This window comes from Pteropus medius, unplaced genomic scaffold (genome assembly GCF_902729225.1).
Source record: "Pteropus medius unplaced genomic scaffold, Ma_sr-lr_union100, whole genome shotgun sequence".
NCBI lineage: Eukaryota > Metazoa > Chordata > Mammalia > Chiroptera > Pteropodidae > Pteropus > Pteropus medius.
Window position 1 is genome coordinate 28,056,532 of NW_024344378.1, and position 15,918 is coordinate 28,072,449.

At 42.8% G+C, this 15,918-nt stretch overlaps 2 protein-coding genes across 3 annotated transcripts in view; both read left to right on the top strand.

Moving 5' to 3' along the window:
- PANK1 (pantothenate kinase 1) overlaps positions 1-15,918 on the top strand; it is a 51,859-nt gene that overhangs the window by 19,820 nt on the left and 16,121 nt on the right. For both annotated transcript variants that reach the window (XM_039871760.1, XM_039871761.1), the window contains exon 2: positions 6,159-6,511. In XM_039871760.1, coding sequence (XP_039727694.1) covers positions 6,159-6,511 — 353 coding nt within the window. The remainder of the gene's footprint in view (positions 1-6,158; positions 6,512-15,918) is intronic.
- On the top strand, positions 9,514-15,457 carry LOC120609335 (crk-like protein). The gene is given in 3 exon segments (XM_039871762.1): positions 9,514-10,651; positions 10,653-10,880; positions 10,882-15,457. Coding segments are annotated over 3 exon segments (1,020 nt in total). The 5' UTR covers positions 9,514-10,393; the 3' UTR covers positions 11,416-15,457.

A 15,918-nucleotide genomic window follows, 5' to 3' on the forward strand; every position in this document is an offset into this window, starting at 1 on the left:
TTGGGTCTGGTTCTGTAGGAGAGGAAGGGTTCCAGAAAAAAAACAGCCAAAGATTTTTGGTGGACAGTATATTAGTCAGGATGGACAAGATCATCCTGCGGTAGCAAATAACCCTCAAATCTCAATGGCTTAGAACAACAGAGGTTTTTTTCTCATTCATACTACAAGTCTGTTGAGGGGTGGCTGGGAGCTCCAGTCTGGCTCACCTTCACTCTGTGACCCAGATAATGGAGCAATCATTATCTTAGATTCTGCTAGTAACAGAGAAAGAGTTCTAGAGGGTCTCACGCCAGCCGTAAGTGCTCTTGCTTGAAAGTGACACACACGATTTCTGTTCCCAATTCACTGACTGGATAAGGCACATTGCCCAACTCGATTATAAAATGGCCAGGAGTTACGATCTGATCCCTGGAAGGAAGAGAACCAGAAATATTTGACCAGCAGCACTAGCAACTACCACAGTTTGTTTTTTTGATTACCAAATTGGCCTGCTCTCCCGGCTGCAGGTGAGATACAGTCATCACCTCCCCAAAGGAGACAACCCTGAAGTCCCATCCAGTCACAGTATGTGGATGTTGCACAGTAGGCTCTAAATTAGAGAGTGATACATAGTCGTTTTGACATCAAAGTCCTTTGACATCTTGATTTAGAAATTTCTGAACTAAAAGAGGCAAGTTACCTGCTTTTTACTCCCTTCCCCCACATCATGTATTAATGTATAATGGTGAAACGAAAGTAAAATCCAATTTATATTCCTATTCGGAAAGGGAGTAAATGGGAGACATCCATTCATTGGGCCTCAGTCATTTTAAATTCTCAAGCAGTTCTGAAATCTTCAGGGCTGCCTGCCTTGTAGGCAGAGAATGTTCCTTTGGGGTCCTGATCGTTCTCTCGGGGAGGGCCTCCTCACTACATTTCTTCTGTCTGCAGCCCTTGGCTTTCTCCAGTAGCCTCCTTGATCACATCTTAAGTGAGCACAGAAGAAGTGTCCTCTGTAGGGGCTGAGCAGCTTCCTAAGCGGCTCCCTGACTTTACAGGGTTGGGAGCTCGAGTTCATTCACGTCTTGAACAGGTTTCCCAGCTGTTTTAGGTTCAGGCTTTTGGTTCCTTTGGCAGTACAACTTTTTTCAAAAGGAAATGTGTTTCTTACTATTTCACTCTAGTTTATTTCCATATGCCCAGCCCTCAATTTTTGGCATAGTACCTATATTCTCCGTATGCCTTTGTGCTTGTGCTTCCAGCCCCTCTTTATTGCTGTAGGTGATGATACTCTGAACCTGTCAGGCTTTGATGGGGAAGCCACACCTTCAGTTTCTTTTCCCCTGAGTGATTCTAACTGAAAGAATTAACTAAGAAGCCACAACCTTAAGTACATCTTTACTTGGAGATATCTTAACCCTTTCAGAGTGTTAAGAGGGAGTGTGATAGCTATTCTCGTCCTCTGAACCTCACTCCAGAGCCAAGTGCTAATCGATCTTTTCCACTCAAAGCCTTTCTCAGTTTTATCATCTATATATTGGGGAACAGAAGCAGCTGCTTTTTTCCAACCTTGCCAATCTGACTTCATGGACTCTACTTCCTTTCCTTTTTGTTTATAAACCAGTCCATTCTTTTCTGAGCCCATCTCTCTCTCTCTTGTTGTGGTTATACCTTTTAAAATGCAGCCAACAGTAGCCAAGAGTCACCAACACATGCTACTAACATTTGATCATCAACATCTTCCAAGAGATCTACTGATTCTTTAGGTATATTATCTGTCTTCCAAGTTATCATATGTGATGGTTTTACCAATTGCTTTGCCAGCCTGCAGAATTCATTTCCTCACTCCCTGCTGCCTGGCCCCTAAGCCAGTGCCATACTTTTCCTGCTTTTGAAACAACACTCCATTTCAAGCAGCAGTCACAATAGGCCAGGTTCTTGGGCTGTAACAGTTCCCAAATCTCGGTGGTTTGAAGAACAAAAGCTTATTTCATGCTCATGCTGTATGTGCATTGAAGATTGGTCGCATCCTCACTCCAGGACCTAGACTGACAGATCAGCCACTACTTGGAACACTTCCTATAACTGTGGGAAACCTCTGGAGGGTCTCATGCCTTTTAGCTAAATATTCTGGCCTGAAGTGATGACCTAGATATCACTTCTACTTACCATTAAAGGGGGTTTTCTTCAGCATTGTTTTTGAGCTCTGTACATCTTGAGGCATATAAACATAGTTGATTCTCATAGCTATATAGTATATCACATTTTATTTACATACTGATAGACATCTAGATTTTTACCAGTATTTTGTTATTATAAATTGCTGCAGTGAACATCTTTGAATATGTTTCCTAGTACCCATGTGCAAGAATTTCTTTAGGAAATAGTTCCTTTTATTCTTTAGAATATGCTGAGAGAAGATGGATCTAAAGTCAGCCACTTGCTTATAGCACCTTGTTTTGTGACTATCAGCTTAGTTTAGACACACTTCACTATGGTAGAAACCATTTTGAACAAGTAGATCAGTTTACTTGTTTGCATAAAAGTCTTTTGCAGTTTGAACCTGGTCTCTTCCTGAGCATCCTTGATGAATATTCTAGATATTTAAAAAAAATACCATCTGGTTGGTTCAAGAAGGAGTAAAGGGTGAATGCAAGCATTCTGTATCTAGAACCACCATCACTTCTGACAAACACAGAACAGATTAATCAGTGGTTCAGCTGACTATATCAGCATCAGGATATCCTGGATTAAAGAAAAAATGCGTCATGAATCATAGCTGCATTGGGATGTTGTTCCTTCCCCTTCTCTTCTATCTCCTTCCATCTCCTTGTGTATAGGAAGCATAGATTTAGGTAGAACCTTGATATCAGGAAGATAAATGAAACTGTACATTTAAAATGTGACAGTGTCCTATAAAAGCATTAAATGTATGAATACAAGAACATTTTCCATGAAGGTAAGAAAGGAACATAGATAAGTGAAAATTTCTACTGCCTTTTCAACTAATACAGGATTCCAATTCTGTTCCCTTTTACCTTCAACGAAATTGCTGATACAACATTTAATTGAATTTTCAAAACTCTACACTTTTCCCCACTATTTTGTTGAGTTGCCATCAAAAACTTTGAAACAATTCAAAAATGAGGAGGAAGTGAGTCAGAAAGAAAAAAATCAGGATTCTAAAAAACTTATAAAATGTTTAGGTGTCCCCTGTCCCATTTTTTAAAGTGAGACCTCTTTATCATTGCCTGTATTTATCAATATCCTACAAACTAAAAGGCTGTGTAGTAACTCTTCATCCTAGAGGGCTGGTGACAGTCGTGGCTGGGTAGTGCTGAATTTGTGGTACAGAACTAGATTATTTTCTGAGTTTCACACTACTTATTCTGTCCATTCTGTGCTGAGATGTCTCCTATTTTTTGTTATCATTGAATTCTTATTTTTTCCTTCCGCATGAACTAAAAGTTCTAAGTATAAAATTTTCTCTATTCCCTCCCCTGGTCTCTGACCTTCAGCCATACAATCCGTTTATCTTGCCACTCCTTAACAATGGTGACAACCTGGAGGGGTGGCCTCCTATACATTTCTGCTGGCTCATATAATCATAAACACATAGGGGTCTTCCTTCCTTGCTTCCTTCCTTTTCCCTTCATCCCATCCTCTGTCCCTTTTCTTCCCTTCTTCCTCACCTCCTTTTTCTTCAAACCAAATAGGGTAAATGAATTATAGTTCTAGGAATCTTTTGCTTTTCTCATAGAAAATGGAGGATATCTCTCCAGGCAGCCTGTATAGGTCTCATTCATTCATTGTTTTTAATGGCTGACTAATATTCCATAGTTTGGAAGTCATACACTTTATTGAACAGTTTCCTTGTTAGGGGATTGTACTTTTGTTTCCAGTTTTTGTTTGTTTGTTTTTAATTTGGCCACTCTAAAGGGTGCTGCTATGAACATTCTTATAGCTATCCTTCAATACTGGTGATTTTTTTATATGGTCTAGGAGAAATTAGCTGGGTCAAAGACGTTCATGTACTTTTAATTTTGATAGGAGTTGGCAGAGTATTTCCAAAATGGTTATCTTAGCAATGTTTCGAAATACCCTTTCCCCATCCTGTCCAAGTGTCTACCCTACCTTGGTAGAGTAAAAAAATTAAATGTTGTAAAAATTATCAAGAGAGAGTTTATAGAGTGAATTATAACAACGTCAGCCTCCTGCTGACATGCTATAGAGTAGTTCAGCAGAGTTTAAAACTAAGGCTGTGGTCAGCCTATATGATTGGAGGTGGTTCTGTGTTTTTTGGAAGGGGGAGTGTATTTCTTACAGAATCCATAAAAGTTTATAATAGGGAGGAACTGCAGATAATTTTAATGCAATTCACCCTTCACAGATAATGGGATTGAGATCCAGGGAGGTAGAGTGAATTACAGTGAGCTAGCTGCTTCTAGAAAGCAGTTCTGAATCTCGATTCAGGGATTTACCTATTACCTACACTTTGGGCCATGCTTATGGGACAGTGACTTAGAGAATGGATCAAGAAACATCATCCTTGAGCTGAATAGACTAGTAGGGATGAACCGTTTGCAATTTTCTATTATTTCCTGCTTGGATGAGCAAGCTTCCCAGCCTATACTGGGCAGTGAGGGATTTGCTTCGCAAACTTCCACAGATTGTGGATTCTCATTTGGATTCACTCTGCGTTCATTATAGAGTATTTGACAGCACGGCATTCACTTTCCAGGTTGCCTCCAGCCTACTTAGGTTGCTCAGACTATTTTGTTAATAACAGTGAAAATAATTACAATGGAGATTCATTTTGTCATAGATCAATGCCTCCAGCAGGTTATCACACACACACACACACACAATAATATCATCAATACACACACACACACACACACACACATATATATGTCTATACAGTAAGTCTTCATATAACATCATCGATAGGTTCTGAGATTTTAAGGGAAGTGACATAGAACAAAACCAATTTTACCATAAGCTAATTAATATAAACAAGAGTCAAGTTCCTATGGCACCTCATCATGTTATAACAAAACCACGTTATTTGAGAATCAGCTCTGTGTGTGTGTGTATGTGTGTGTGTATATATACAATGTAGTGAGTTTTAGAGAATGGACCAAGAAACGTGATCTGTGAGGTATACGTATTATTTATAGAGGTATGCCTTCATCTTGCAGACCTGGTCAGGAGCTGTGCTTATTGGTGGGCTTGGCTGTCAGTGGCTGTGGTTCCTCTGGTTTAGTAGTTCCCAAACCTGCAAATTGGAACCACTGGGGAACTTTTTTAAAAAAAAATGCTCACGCCCAAAGTCCCACCCCTGAATTAAATCAGAATTCTTGGGAGAGGAGACCAGAAAATGGAATTTTAAAGGCAATTCTAATATGCAGCCGGGTTGGGGACTTCTAGGTGGGCCATTTCAGATGGAGCCAGTGTCTCTGCCTAATAAGGAAAGAAAGGAGATGTAACAGGAGCCGTTCTTTTTAGAATTCTGCCACATAGGGATCATATGTCTGCCCATCATCTCTCATAGCCCACCTTTTCTTTTCCTGCTTCCTATTTGTAGATTACAGCAGTGGAGTCATGTCTTATAAAGTCAGCTCATAAAGACAAAAATCGATTGCTGTAAAAATTACCATTGAAAAATACCCTTAGGAAGGCACCACAAGGTTAGAGATTAACACACTGTCTATCGGTACACCTAGCATAGCCAGTTTTTCTTCCAGCATCGGAATGGGTCACTGTTTCTTTGGCTAAGATTCTGATAAAATAGTTGGCATTTGAGAGCAATGATGTATGCAAAATATATATCTTTTGAGTATTGAAACTCACCCAACTTGGTGAGATTCTTGAGCTCCAAGAAGCACATGGGAATTGACACTGCTTTAGGGAACTGCAGAATCCTATTTCTCATCTTGTACTCAATCCCAAGGCCTACTCTAATTGAGTAGAGTGTGGGCAAAATCATGGGCACCATTTAAATTGTGAATCTCTCCTTGCCTGTCTTTTCTTTTAGGCACATGTAGTTGAATTCTGATAAACCGAATGATCAATGCACATATAGATGTGACATCACTGTATTTCATTAATTGAATATTATAAAAATCGAACATTTCTTTGTATGTGTTGAATTCAGCAGCACTCTTTCTGTCCTCTAGCATTCCCGTGGTTTGGCATGGATATCGGTGGGACACTGGTTAAATTGGTCTACTTTGAACCGAAGGATATTACAGCCGAAGAGGAACAAGAGGAAGTAGAGAACCTTAAGAGCATCAGGAAGTATTTGACTTCTAATACTGCTTATGGGAAAACCGGGATCCGAGATGTCCACCTGGAACTGAAAAACTTGACCATGTGTGGGCGCAAAGGGAACCTGCACTTCATCCGCTTCCCCAGCTGTGCTATGCACACATTCATTCAGATGGGCAGTGAGAAGAACTTCTCCAGCCTTCACACCACTCTCTGTGCCACAGGAGGCGGGGCTTTCAAGTTTGAAGAGGACTTCAGAACGGTATGTGGATTTGTCCTTGTTAAAACAACAAAACCATCCCTTAGAGAAAGAAAGAAAACCTCTCATATGTCCATAATCGTGGCTTCTTATACCAAAAAACTAGACTACTACTATACTAGACTTCGGATGAGTTTACTTCACCTCTCTGTGCCTCAGTTTCCTCATCTATATGTATTTCTTACTTCATAGGGTTGTTACATGAAGGGATAGAGGAGATATTATGTACCTGGCACTTAGTTAATGCTCAGTAAATTTTAGCTATCATCATCATTTTTGTTACAATTACTGTTGTGCAGTATGCTAAAGACAAGATGATATAAACCCCCTTCCGAAGCATTTTAGTCAGAGTTTTCCATAGATGCTTACTATAGTTTCATGAAAAGCATAATCACTGTGCCAGTTTTATAGATGGATAGCCTGAGGCCCTCAGAAAAGGCTTTCTATAAATCTTACTAAAACTTATTACTTCTATCTACCAATTTGCACGGTCTTTTTTTGTTTGTTTTAAGAGTGTCATTCAGAAGTTTCACTCAAACGAAAAAGAAATCTTTGATATTATTTGTATTATTTGAATTCCTTTATTAATGGACATGGTTTAGGGAGTATGGTTCTACAGAATAAGAATAATGTTGACTAGCAGTGCATTCCAACTGTGTTGCTCATCTAGATTCGACAGATTTGGCAAGTGGAAGATAGAGATGAGTGACATGGATTCCAAACTTTACCTTCATTTAGCAGTCCCTTAAGACCTGTGTATGCCAGTTTTCCCATCTCTACGTCAAGATAGTCTCTATACTGTCCAGCCTCATCTCGCAGAGGATAAAATGAAAATAAAGTAAAATAATAAGTGGAGAAAATAAAGGAAATTAGATTAACAGAAGTGATTGAACATAGGAGAAGGAAGGGTTGGAAGATCTGGGGATTAGTTTTGCCAGAAAGTTGAAAATATAGTGAGATAAGATATAAAATACATTTTCTCAGAGGCTAGAGTGCAAGTTATTGGCATTTTTTCATGGAACTAATGTAATCCAGTCTTGTCATAAAGTCTATCATTAATGAATAAGTTAATGAGTCAATGTGTTATTTATAGTATTAAACTATAAATGAAAATTTTATTCGTATCATCAAAGGTAACATTGTTTGTTTTATTGATTATATTAGGTAGTTTCTAAAAGAGCTGGCAGAGTCCTAGCACAGTATCCTAAGTGAGACTGATTATATTCAGGTTTTGGCTGTTTTCTTCTTTGTCCTCTTTCCCTACTCAGCAGTAGCATTTGACTCTGCCGCCTACTTAAATGATTCATGGGATCTTTTTCCCACCAAAGGAGCCCAATGATCAGAGTTTTAAAAAGGTTGAGGTCCAGGAGCCTGAAAATTAAATTTGAGTTTGTAATTGAAAAAGCATTTAACTTGAATTCTAGTCCTGTTTCTTCATTTAACTAGCTGGGTGACTTTGGGTGAGATGTGTCCCTTCTATGGGCTTCACTTTTATCATCTGAAAAAGATGACAGTGGGTCACCTAAAGCACACTTAAAGGCTTAACACTGTTTCCTCTTCCTAAAGTACCCTTCCCCAGATACTGGCCTGATTTTGCCGTATTACTTCTTCCTGTCCCTTCTCCGATGTTACTTAATTCCACAAAGACCATCCCAGCACTCTCTCTCTCCCTTGCGCTGCTTTTTCCTCCACTTCTTGCCATTTGGTATATTCTGTGTTCACTAGTTTATTCGATGATTGGTCATTTCCCTGTACTAGAATACAAGTTCGGGGCCGGGCGGCGGCGGGTGGCGGCGGGGGTGGAGGGCAGGAGCTTTGGTTGTTCTTTACAATGCTTGGCATATAGAAGGAACACAATAAATACTTGTCGAGTGAATGAATTCTTTGGAAAGGATGATAAAACCGATTCATCCTCACACACTTTGCAAAGATAAGGGCACATCACTTAGTACACTGACAGGCTACAGGAAGAGATCTGTCTTCTTCAGTCCTGTCTTCACTCTGGCCAAGACTGAGCATGGAAACAGAAGGCAGCCCATCTATTTTCTTTCATAAGTGTATATGCCACCTGGTCAGGCTGTTTGGCAGATACAGTCACGGGCAGCACAACGGTGTTTTGGTCAACGAGGGACTGCATATATTGGAGCTGAAAAATTTGTGTTGCCTAGCGACATTGTAGCTGTGGTAATAATAAATAATAGTGCAACACATTATTTATATGTTTGTGGTGATGCTAGTATAAACAAACCTACTGCGCTGCCAATATAGAAAAGTATAGCACATACAATTATGTACAGTACATAATACTTGATAATGATAATAAATGACCATGCTATTGGTTTATATATTTACTATATGTTTTATCATTGTTTTAGAGTGTACCCTTTCTACTTCTAAACAAAATAAGTTTTGCTATAAAACAGTATGCCATATTATGCCGGCAGCACCCTCACACATCTCGTATTTACCCTGTCCCTTTATCGCATCATTTCTCTTGGCTTGATTTACTCCTGTGTTTTGTATAGTAACATGCTATACAGGCTTATAGCCTGGGAGCAATAGGCTCTACCATCTGGGTTTGTGAAAGTACACTCTATAATGTTCAAACAGTGAAATCTCCTAATGGCACGGGTCCCTGTCTAAGTGGCTCCTGATTGTACTTCAGACTTGTTGAACGTAGCTGAGTCTGCTACGGCTAAGCATCACCTAAGCTCCTTTGGGACACGCCAGATGAGCATCTGAATGGGTCTCCTCTTTGGAGGGGGCACCCACCCTTGTTTGTCTTTGCGTCACCGTCACAAGGTGGAATGTGTTTATTTAACACTGGGTGATGGGAGTAACCAAGCATCCTCCACACGTTAAGGGGAGCAACTGCTTACTCTCCAGAGGATAGGTTAAGGAATGGTGGGAGGTTGTATGAAAGAGAGTGAGTGCTGAATGACTGAGACGTAGCCTTGCCACAAAATGAGAATTGAGCCCAATTGGGGCTCAATTGGCTTAGGTGATGTCACTGGATCTCTGTTAGGAGTCTACTCCAGTGATCTGGGTCGGGGATTTATACTGATCCACCAGTGCTAAGAGGCGCCTGAAAAATCCCCACAAGGGGTGCAGCCAGAGACAGGCGAAGCAAGTGACGTCCCCTCCAAAGTATCCCTGACCCTATTCCCCAACCCTCCATGTGGTGTGATTGTTGTCTGTCGTGGGAGGCGTGGGGGGTACACAGAGAAAGCCATAATGGTCAAGAACTTTGAGAAAAGAGGTAAAATGGCCCTTTTGACATAGGGGCCCTCTGTCGAGTTATTTTCTTGAAATTTTAAGGTCTGTTTTCTTCCTCTACTAGGGAATTCCTTAAGGTAGATATGGGAGGAGGTTCCTCTAAGCCAATAGTCTTAAATTGTATGTTGAAAAATTTTAAGAAAGGCTTCTCAGAAGATTATGGGGTCACACTGACCCTGGGAAAGCTCTTTGTGAGCTTGAATGGCCTGCCTTCAGGGTAGGATGGCCCTCGGAAGGGACCCTAGACCTCCCCACTGTGTGAGCTGTGTACTGGGTAGTGACAAGGACCCCTAGACGTCCATGCCAGTTTCCATACATAGACTCATGGTTGCAAATTGCCACTATAGTGCCCCCTTTGGTCCAGATCTGCGTGAATAGGCAGGGACAGAGTAAGGTACTTGTGGCCCTACCAACTTGGGAAAGAACAAAGAGGAGCCAGCAAAAACAATCCACCAAGGAGGCCCCGAGGAAGAACCTATCTTCCCACCGCTGCACATCCCAGCAGCTCTGCCAATCCCCACACAGCCACTCTACCCACAATTGCCAGACAGTCCTCCACCATCAGTGCCTTTGCCTTCCCGACCCACCCCAGAGCCCTGGCCCGGCACCATGTCCTCCGCCAGGTTCAAGTTCAACTCCTCAGACCGCTCCGCCTGGTATATGGGGCCGGTGTCTCACCAGGAGGCGCAGACCTGGCTCCTGGGCCAGTGCCATGGCTTGTTCCCAGTCCGCGACTCCTCCACCTGCCCCGGGGACTATGTGCTGTCCGTGCCTGAGAACTCGCGGGTCTCCCACTACATCATCCACTTGCTGTCCTACCGCCATTTTAAGATTGAGGACCAGGAGTTTGACCATTTACCGGCCCTGCCCGGAGTTCTACCAGATTCACTGCCTGGACATCACCACCCTGATCGAGCCTGCACCCAGGTATCCAAGCCCATCAATGAGATCTGTATCAGCACCCAACCTACTTACAGCAGAAGAAAATCTGGAATATGTACAGATTCTCTATGATTTCCCTGGAAATGATGCTGAAGACCTGCCCTTTAAAATGGGAGAGATCCTGGTGATAATAGAGAAGCCTGAAGAACAGGGTGTGGAGTGCCCGGAACAAGGACGGCCGGATTGGGATGATTCTTGTCCCTTATGTTGAAAAGCTTGTGAGATCCTCACCACATGGAAAACATGAAAAGTCCAAATTAGCCACTCTACAGTTGACACACAACAGTCTTCTTCAAGAATACAGTAATGCACTGAAAATAGTTGAAGAACTAAAAAGAAAAGAGTCAGAAAAAGTAGATAAAGTAGTGCTGCAGGAACTACATGAGAAGCTGGAACTGGCAGAGAAGGCGCTGACTTCCAAGCAGCCTCAAGTGGACGAGATGAAGCAGACTATCACCAAGCAGGAGGAGGACCTGGAGACCATAACAGTCCTCGGGGCACAAATGGAGGTTTACTGTTCAGATTTTCATGCTGAAAGACCAAGAGAAAAGATTCACGAAGAAAACGAGCAACTGGCATTGCAGCTGGCAATTTTGCTGAGAGACAATAATGCTTTTGAAGATGGAGACAGGCAGTCCTTGATGGAAATGCAGAGCCTTCATGGGGCGAGAACCAGTGACCCTGACTAACAGGCTTACCTCGTTCAAAGAGGAGCTGAGGGTAGTAACAACAGAATATGCCAGTTCACTCTTGCTCCAAATGTGGAGAACTCCTGCCCGACATAGATACTTTACAGATTCACATCGTGGACTGCATCATTTAAGTTTCACCTCCCCAAACTGCCTGTAAATGTCAGAGCTTTTTCCTCCAAGAGTTGTACTTTTGTGTTATTTGTTTTCACTCAAATATTTTGGCTCACTATGTATGTTTCAGGAGAAAAAAAAATCGGTATGATCCATGTAAGACATTTTTTTGTGGATTTCCATAAGCTCAACAGTAAGAAAACCCAATTTAAAAATGAGCAAGAGATAATAGGTACCTCACCAAAGAAAACATACAGATGGCAAATAAACATAGGAAAAGATGCTCAACATCATATTTCATTAGGGAATTGTATTAAAATGAGATACCACAACACACTTATTAAACAGCTAAAATGCAAAGCAATAATAACACCAAATGCTGATGAGGATGTGGAAGAACAAGAACTCTCATTTATTGCTGGTAGAAATGCAAAATAGACTTTGGAAGACAGGCAGTTTCTTGCAAAACCTGCTCATGCATATGCTCAACCTCAAACCACAGCTCCTCTACCAGCAGTTTGGCGAAGTGAATGGGCACAAAGAGCTTTTCCCCTTTGCGCACGTCAAAATTATCGACTCTCAGAACCCAGATGAAAATGAGTGATGGCTGTTGCCCTGTTTCCTGCTGCTTTGCACTGCCTGTCGGAAAGCATTCTGTCTCAGACAGGTTACACTGCATTGCCGACGTCCAGCTTTCTGCAGACTGGCAGTCTCCTAAACATTTGGAATGCACACGGTGGCTGCCTTGGCATTTGTATCATAGTCGTATTGTCAAAGAGTAGCCGATTTTAGAATTCTTTTGGCTCATAAACTGGAAATACTGATGGAAGCACACAAGTGGAGAGAAGTTGACAAGGAAAGGATCTTCCTTCTCATCACTGCCCCTATTTATTGTACTTGTGACTGATTTTGTCATATCAGAAAAAGCACGAGGCTCAGATCTAATCCAGGGGTGCAAACAATTGGAACTATGCCATTCGAAGACCTAGAAGTGGACTTTACTGAGGTCAAGCCCAGCTGGGGCCACAGATATCTGCTTGTGTTAGTTTGCACCTACTCTGGATGAGTCGAAGCTTTTCCTATGCACACTGAACGGGCATGGGACATAGCCAGGGCCTTATTAAGAGAGATCGTTCCAAGATATGGGCTACCCCTTTCTATAGGATCAGACAATGGACCTGCCTTTGTGTCCGAGATAGTTCAGACCTTGTCCAAAGCTCTAGGAATCAAATGGAAGCTCCACATGGCCTACAGGCCACAGAGTTCAGAGAAAGTTGAGCGCATGAACCGGACCCTCAAAACCATGCTAGCTAAGCTTTGTCAGGAAACCCAGTTACCTTGGATTGATTTGCTGCCTTTGGCTCTACTCTGAACGCGATGCACTCCAATGCCTTCAGGCTACTCCCCTTTCGAAATCCTTTATGGGAGACCTCCCCCGGTGATAGGGAAGTTAAAAGGAGACCCTCGATTAATGGCTGACCTAGAAATGTCCCAGCACCTTCAGGCCTTAGGGAAAATCCTTCATTGCATCGCTCAGAAACTTTAGAAAGAGCCCCTATCCCTTTAGAGATAAAGTCCACTCTCTTCAGCCAGGAGATGAAGTATGGGTTAAAAATTGGAAGAAGGAGCCACTCCAGCCAAGCTGGGCAGTCCCTCGCACTGTTATATTAGCAACTCCCACTGATATTAAAGTTGCAGGTATCACCCTGTGGATCTACCACACCTGGGTAAAGAGAGCAGCATCTCTGGAAAAACAGGAGACTTGGGCTGCAGAGCCTCTTCCTGATCAGCCGCTCCGAATCATGCTCCAGAGGCAGCAGAAATCCACCTGAGATCTTCAGCCCTGCTCTGGCCACCCTGGAAGCTGGCCAGTCTGCATGGCAGAAGCCTGAGGATCAACCATCCAGACTGTCCAGATGTTCACCACAGTCGGCTGAAACCGGCGGCTCCTACAGAAACCCCTTCATGGACGGTGCAGACGGATCCCACCGACCCTTGTAAGTTGACACTGAGGAAGACAACATGCCCTGCTCCAGCCACCAGCTGGAAGCTGGCTGGTCCACGCACGGTCGAAGCCTGAGGAATCTTGTCATGGGGCTCCTTATAATTGGATTCTAGGGAGGGAGGGAAATTAGGGCAGAGAACTGTGAACTGTGTATCCATGACACCAAGGAAGGTCAAAGAATTTTCACTACTTTACTTTTCTATAGCTACTATGAATGCCAGGGAACTCAGAAAGGGACCTGTACCTAAAACCAGACTAAGGACTCAGTATGTGACCCAGGAAATAACCAACCTTATGTATGTTTGAACCCAAATGACCCTCCCACTGAAAGAGTTTTTGAAATAAGGGTAGCTTTAGGAGACTGGGGAGGATGGACAGATGGACCTGCGTTGGCCCAGACTAGAGTAAAAGGAAACTCCAGTCAGATTATCCTAAAGTTTGATGCTTGTGCTTCTGCGAGTCAAGGCCAATTGGAGGAAGGGAAATCCTGTGGCTCTCTCAGCTGGAAAAGAAGCTACAGGACAGAAAAAAAGTATATATATCCTCACAGCTTCACATGTGAAAGAAGCTGTGCCTATTGGTCATGTGTCCTATGGGCTACTAGGAAAAACACGCCACCACCACCACCAAGAAAGAGATGTATTTTAAAAAGGGGGTAGCTCTATCAAACTGCACCACACGTAAGTGCAATCCATTAGAACCAATCATAATCAACTCCTGAATCCCCGTGGGAAGTCTGGGGAAATACTAACACTTGGAATTGACGGGACAGGACTATATTTCTATGTTCAAATTCATATCAGAGGTTAAGTACTAGACCATCCAGCTTGAGTCTTTCAGGTTTATAAATCCTTCTACAAGGAAGTAACTGAACCCACTCCCCATCACCACAATCAACTAAAACTTATTTCTCAAAATGGCTGAAGGAATAGCTCACTCCGTGAATGCCACTTCCTGCTATGTATGTGGGGGAACTCTGATGGGGGATAGATGACCATGGGAAGCTACAGAACTAGTTCCCACCAAGACAATGCCAAATATAATGGCCCCACGCACATCTGATGAGATTTTAAAGCATACTGTTAGAGGACAGTACTGCCTGGCTAGGGGTGGAGGAAATCTCCCAGTCAGTTAGAAACTTAATTTGGCTTGGCCTACGGTATTATAATGCCACCTCCAAACAAAGCGTGTGGTGGGGAAACAGGACAGAGAGAAATCTATTGGCCAGATTCCCAGAGCTAACTGGAGCCTGGCAGGACCCAGGCAGGGTCTGAGACTGGATAGCCAGCCACACATGGGCTTTACTGGATTTGTGGAAACAAGGCCACATCTGTCTTCCCAGAAATTGGGAAGGGAGCTGTGTAATTGGCATGATAAGGCCATCCTTCTTCCTCTTACCTCTGAAAATAGGGGAACTACTTGGTTACCCAGCCCCACAACCCTTACAGCGGGTAAAAAGAGAACTCCAAATAGGGGACTGGAAGAATGATGAGTGGCCCCCAGAGTGGATAATCGAATACTCTTGGCCTGCCACTTGGGCAGAAGATGGATCTTGGGGATACCATACCCCCATTTACATGTTAAACTGGATTATCCGACTGCAGGCAGTCTTAGAAATCATTACTAACGAGACTGGGAGAGCCCTGACCTTCCTTGCACATCAACGGACTCAGATGAGAAATACCATCTACCAAAACAGGTTAGCACTAGACTATCTATTAGCAGCAGAAGGTGGCATGTGTGGAAAATTCAATCTTACCGACTGTTGCCTACAGATAGATGACCAGGGCCAGGCAGTTGAGAATCTTGTCGAAAAAAATGACAAAGCTGGCACATTTGCCCGTGCAAGTATGGCACAGATGAAACCCCAGTAGCCTTTTTGGGGGATGGTTCTCTACCTTTGGAGGCTTTAAGCCCTTAGTTGGAATAGTACTCCTCCTCCTCGGGGCCTGCCTCCTTCTCCTTTGCCTGTTGCCTCTTGTTCGGTGGATTACCTCCCTCATAGAGGCTATAGAGGCTGGCTATAGTAGAGAGAAAGACTGCAGCAAAGATCCTTATGCTGTGGAATTACCAGCCCCTGGCCCAGGGAGATCAAGAGGTTGATGCCTTCCCTATAAGAATTTAGATGGGCATCAAAAGGGGGGAATGAAGAGAAATTTTCACTCAAAAGGCTAATCAGCTCTCTTTCTGCTTCTGTAAATATGCTTGCTGCATGGGCTATATTCGAAATTGACTAAAGACTCACTTTCCCTTTGCTTGTTCTAAGCAACAAATGTAACTGTTTGTACCCCCTAGCAACTCCTGTGCTTTGTAGCACTTTGTAACTGCGGTAGCCCTTATAATGCAATGTAACTACCTGCAACCATAGCAACTCCCTCCGCTTT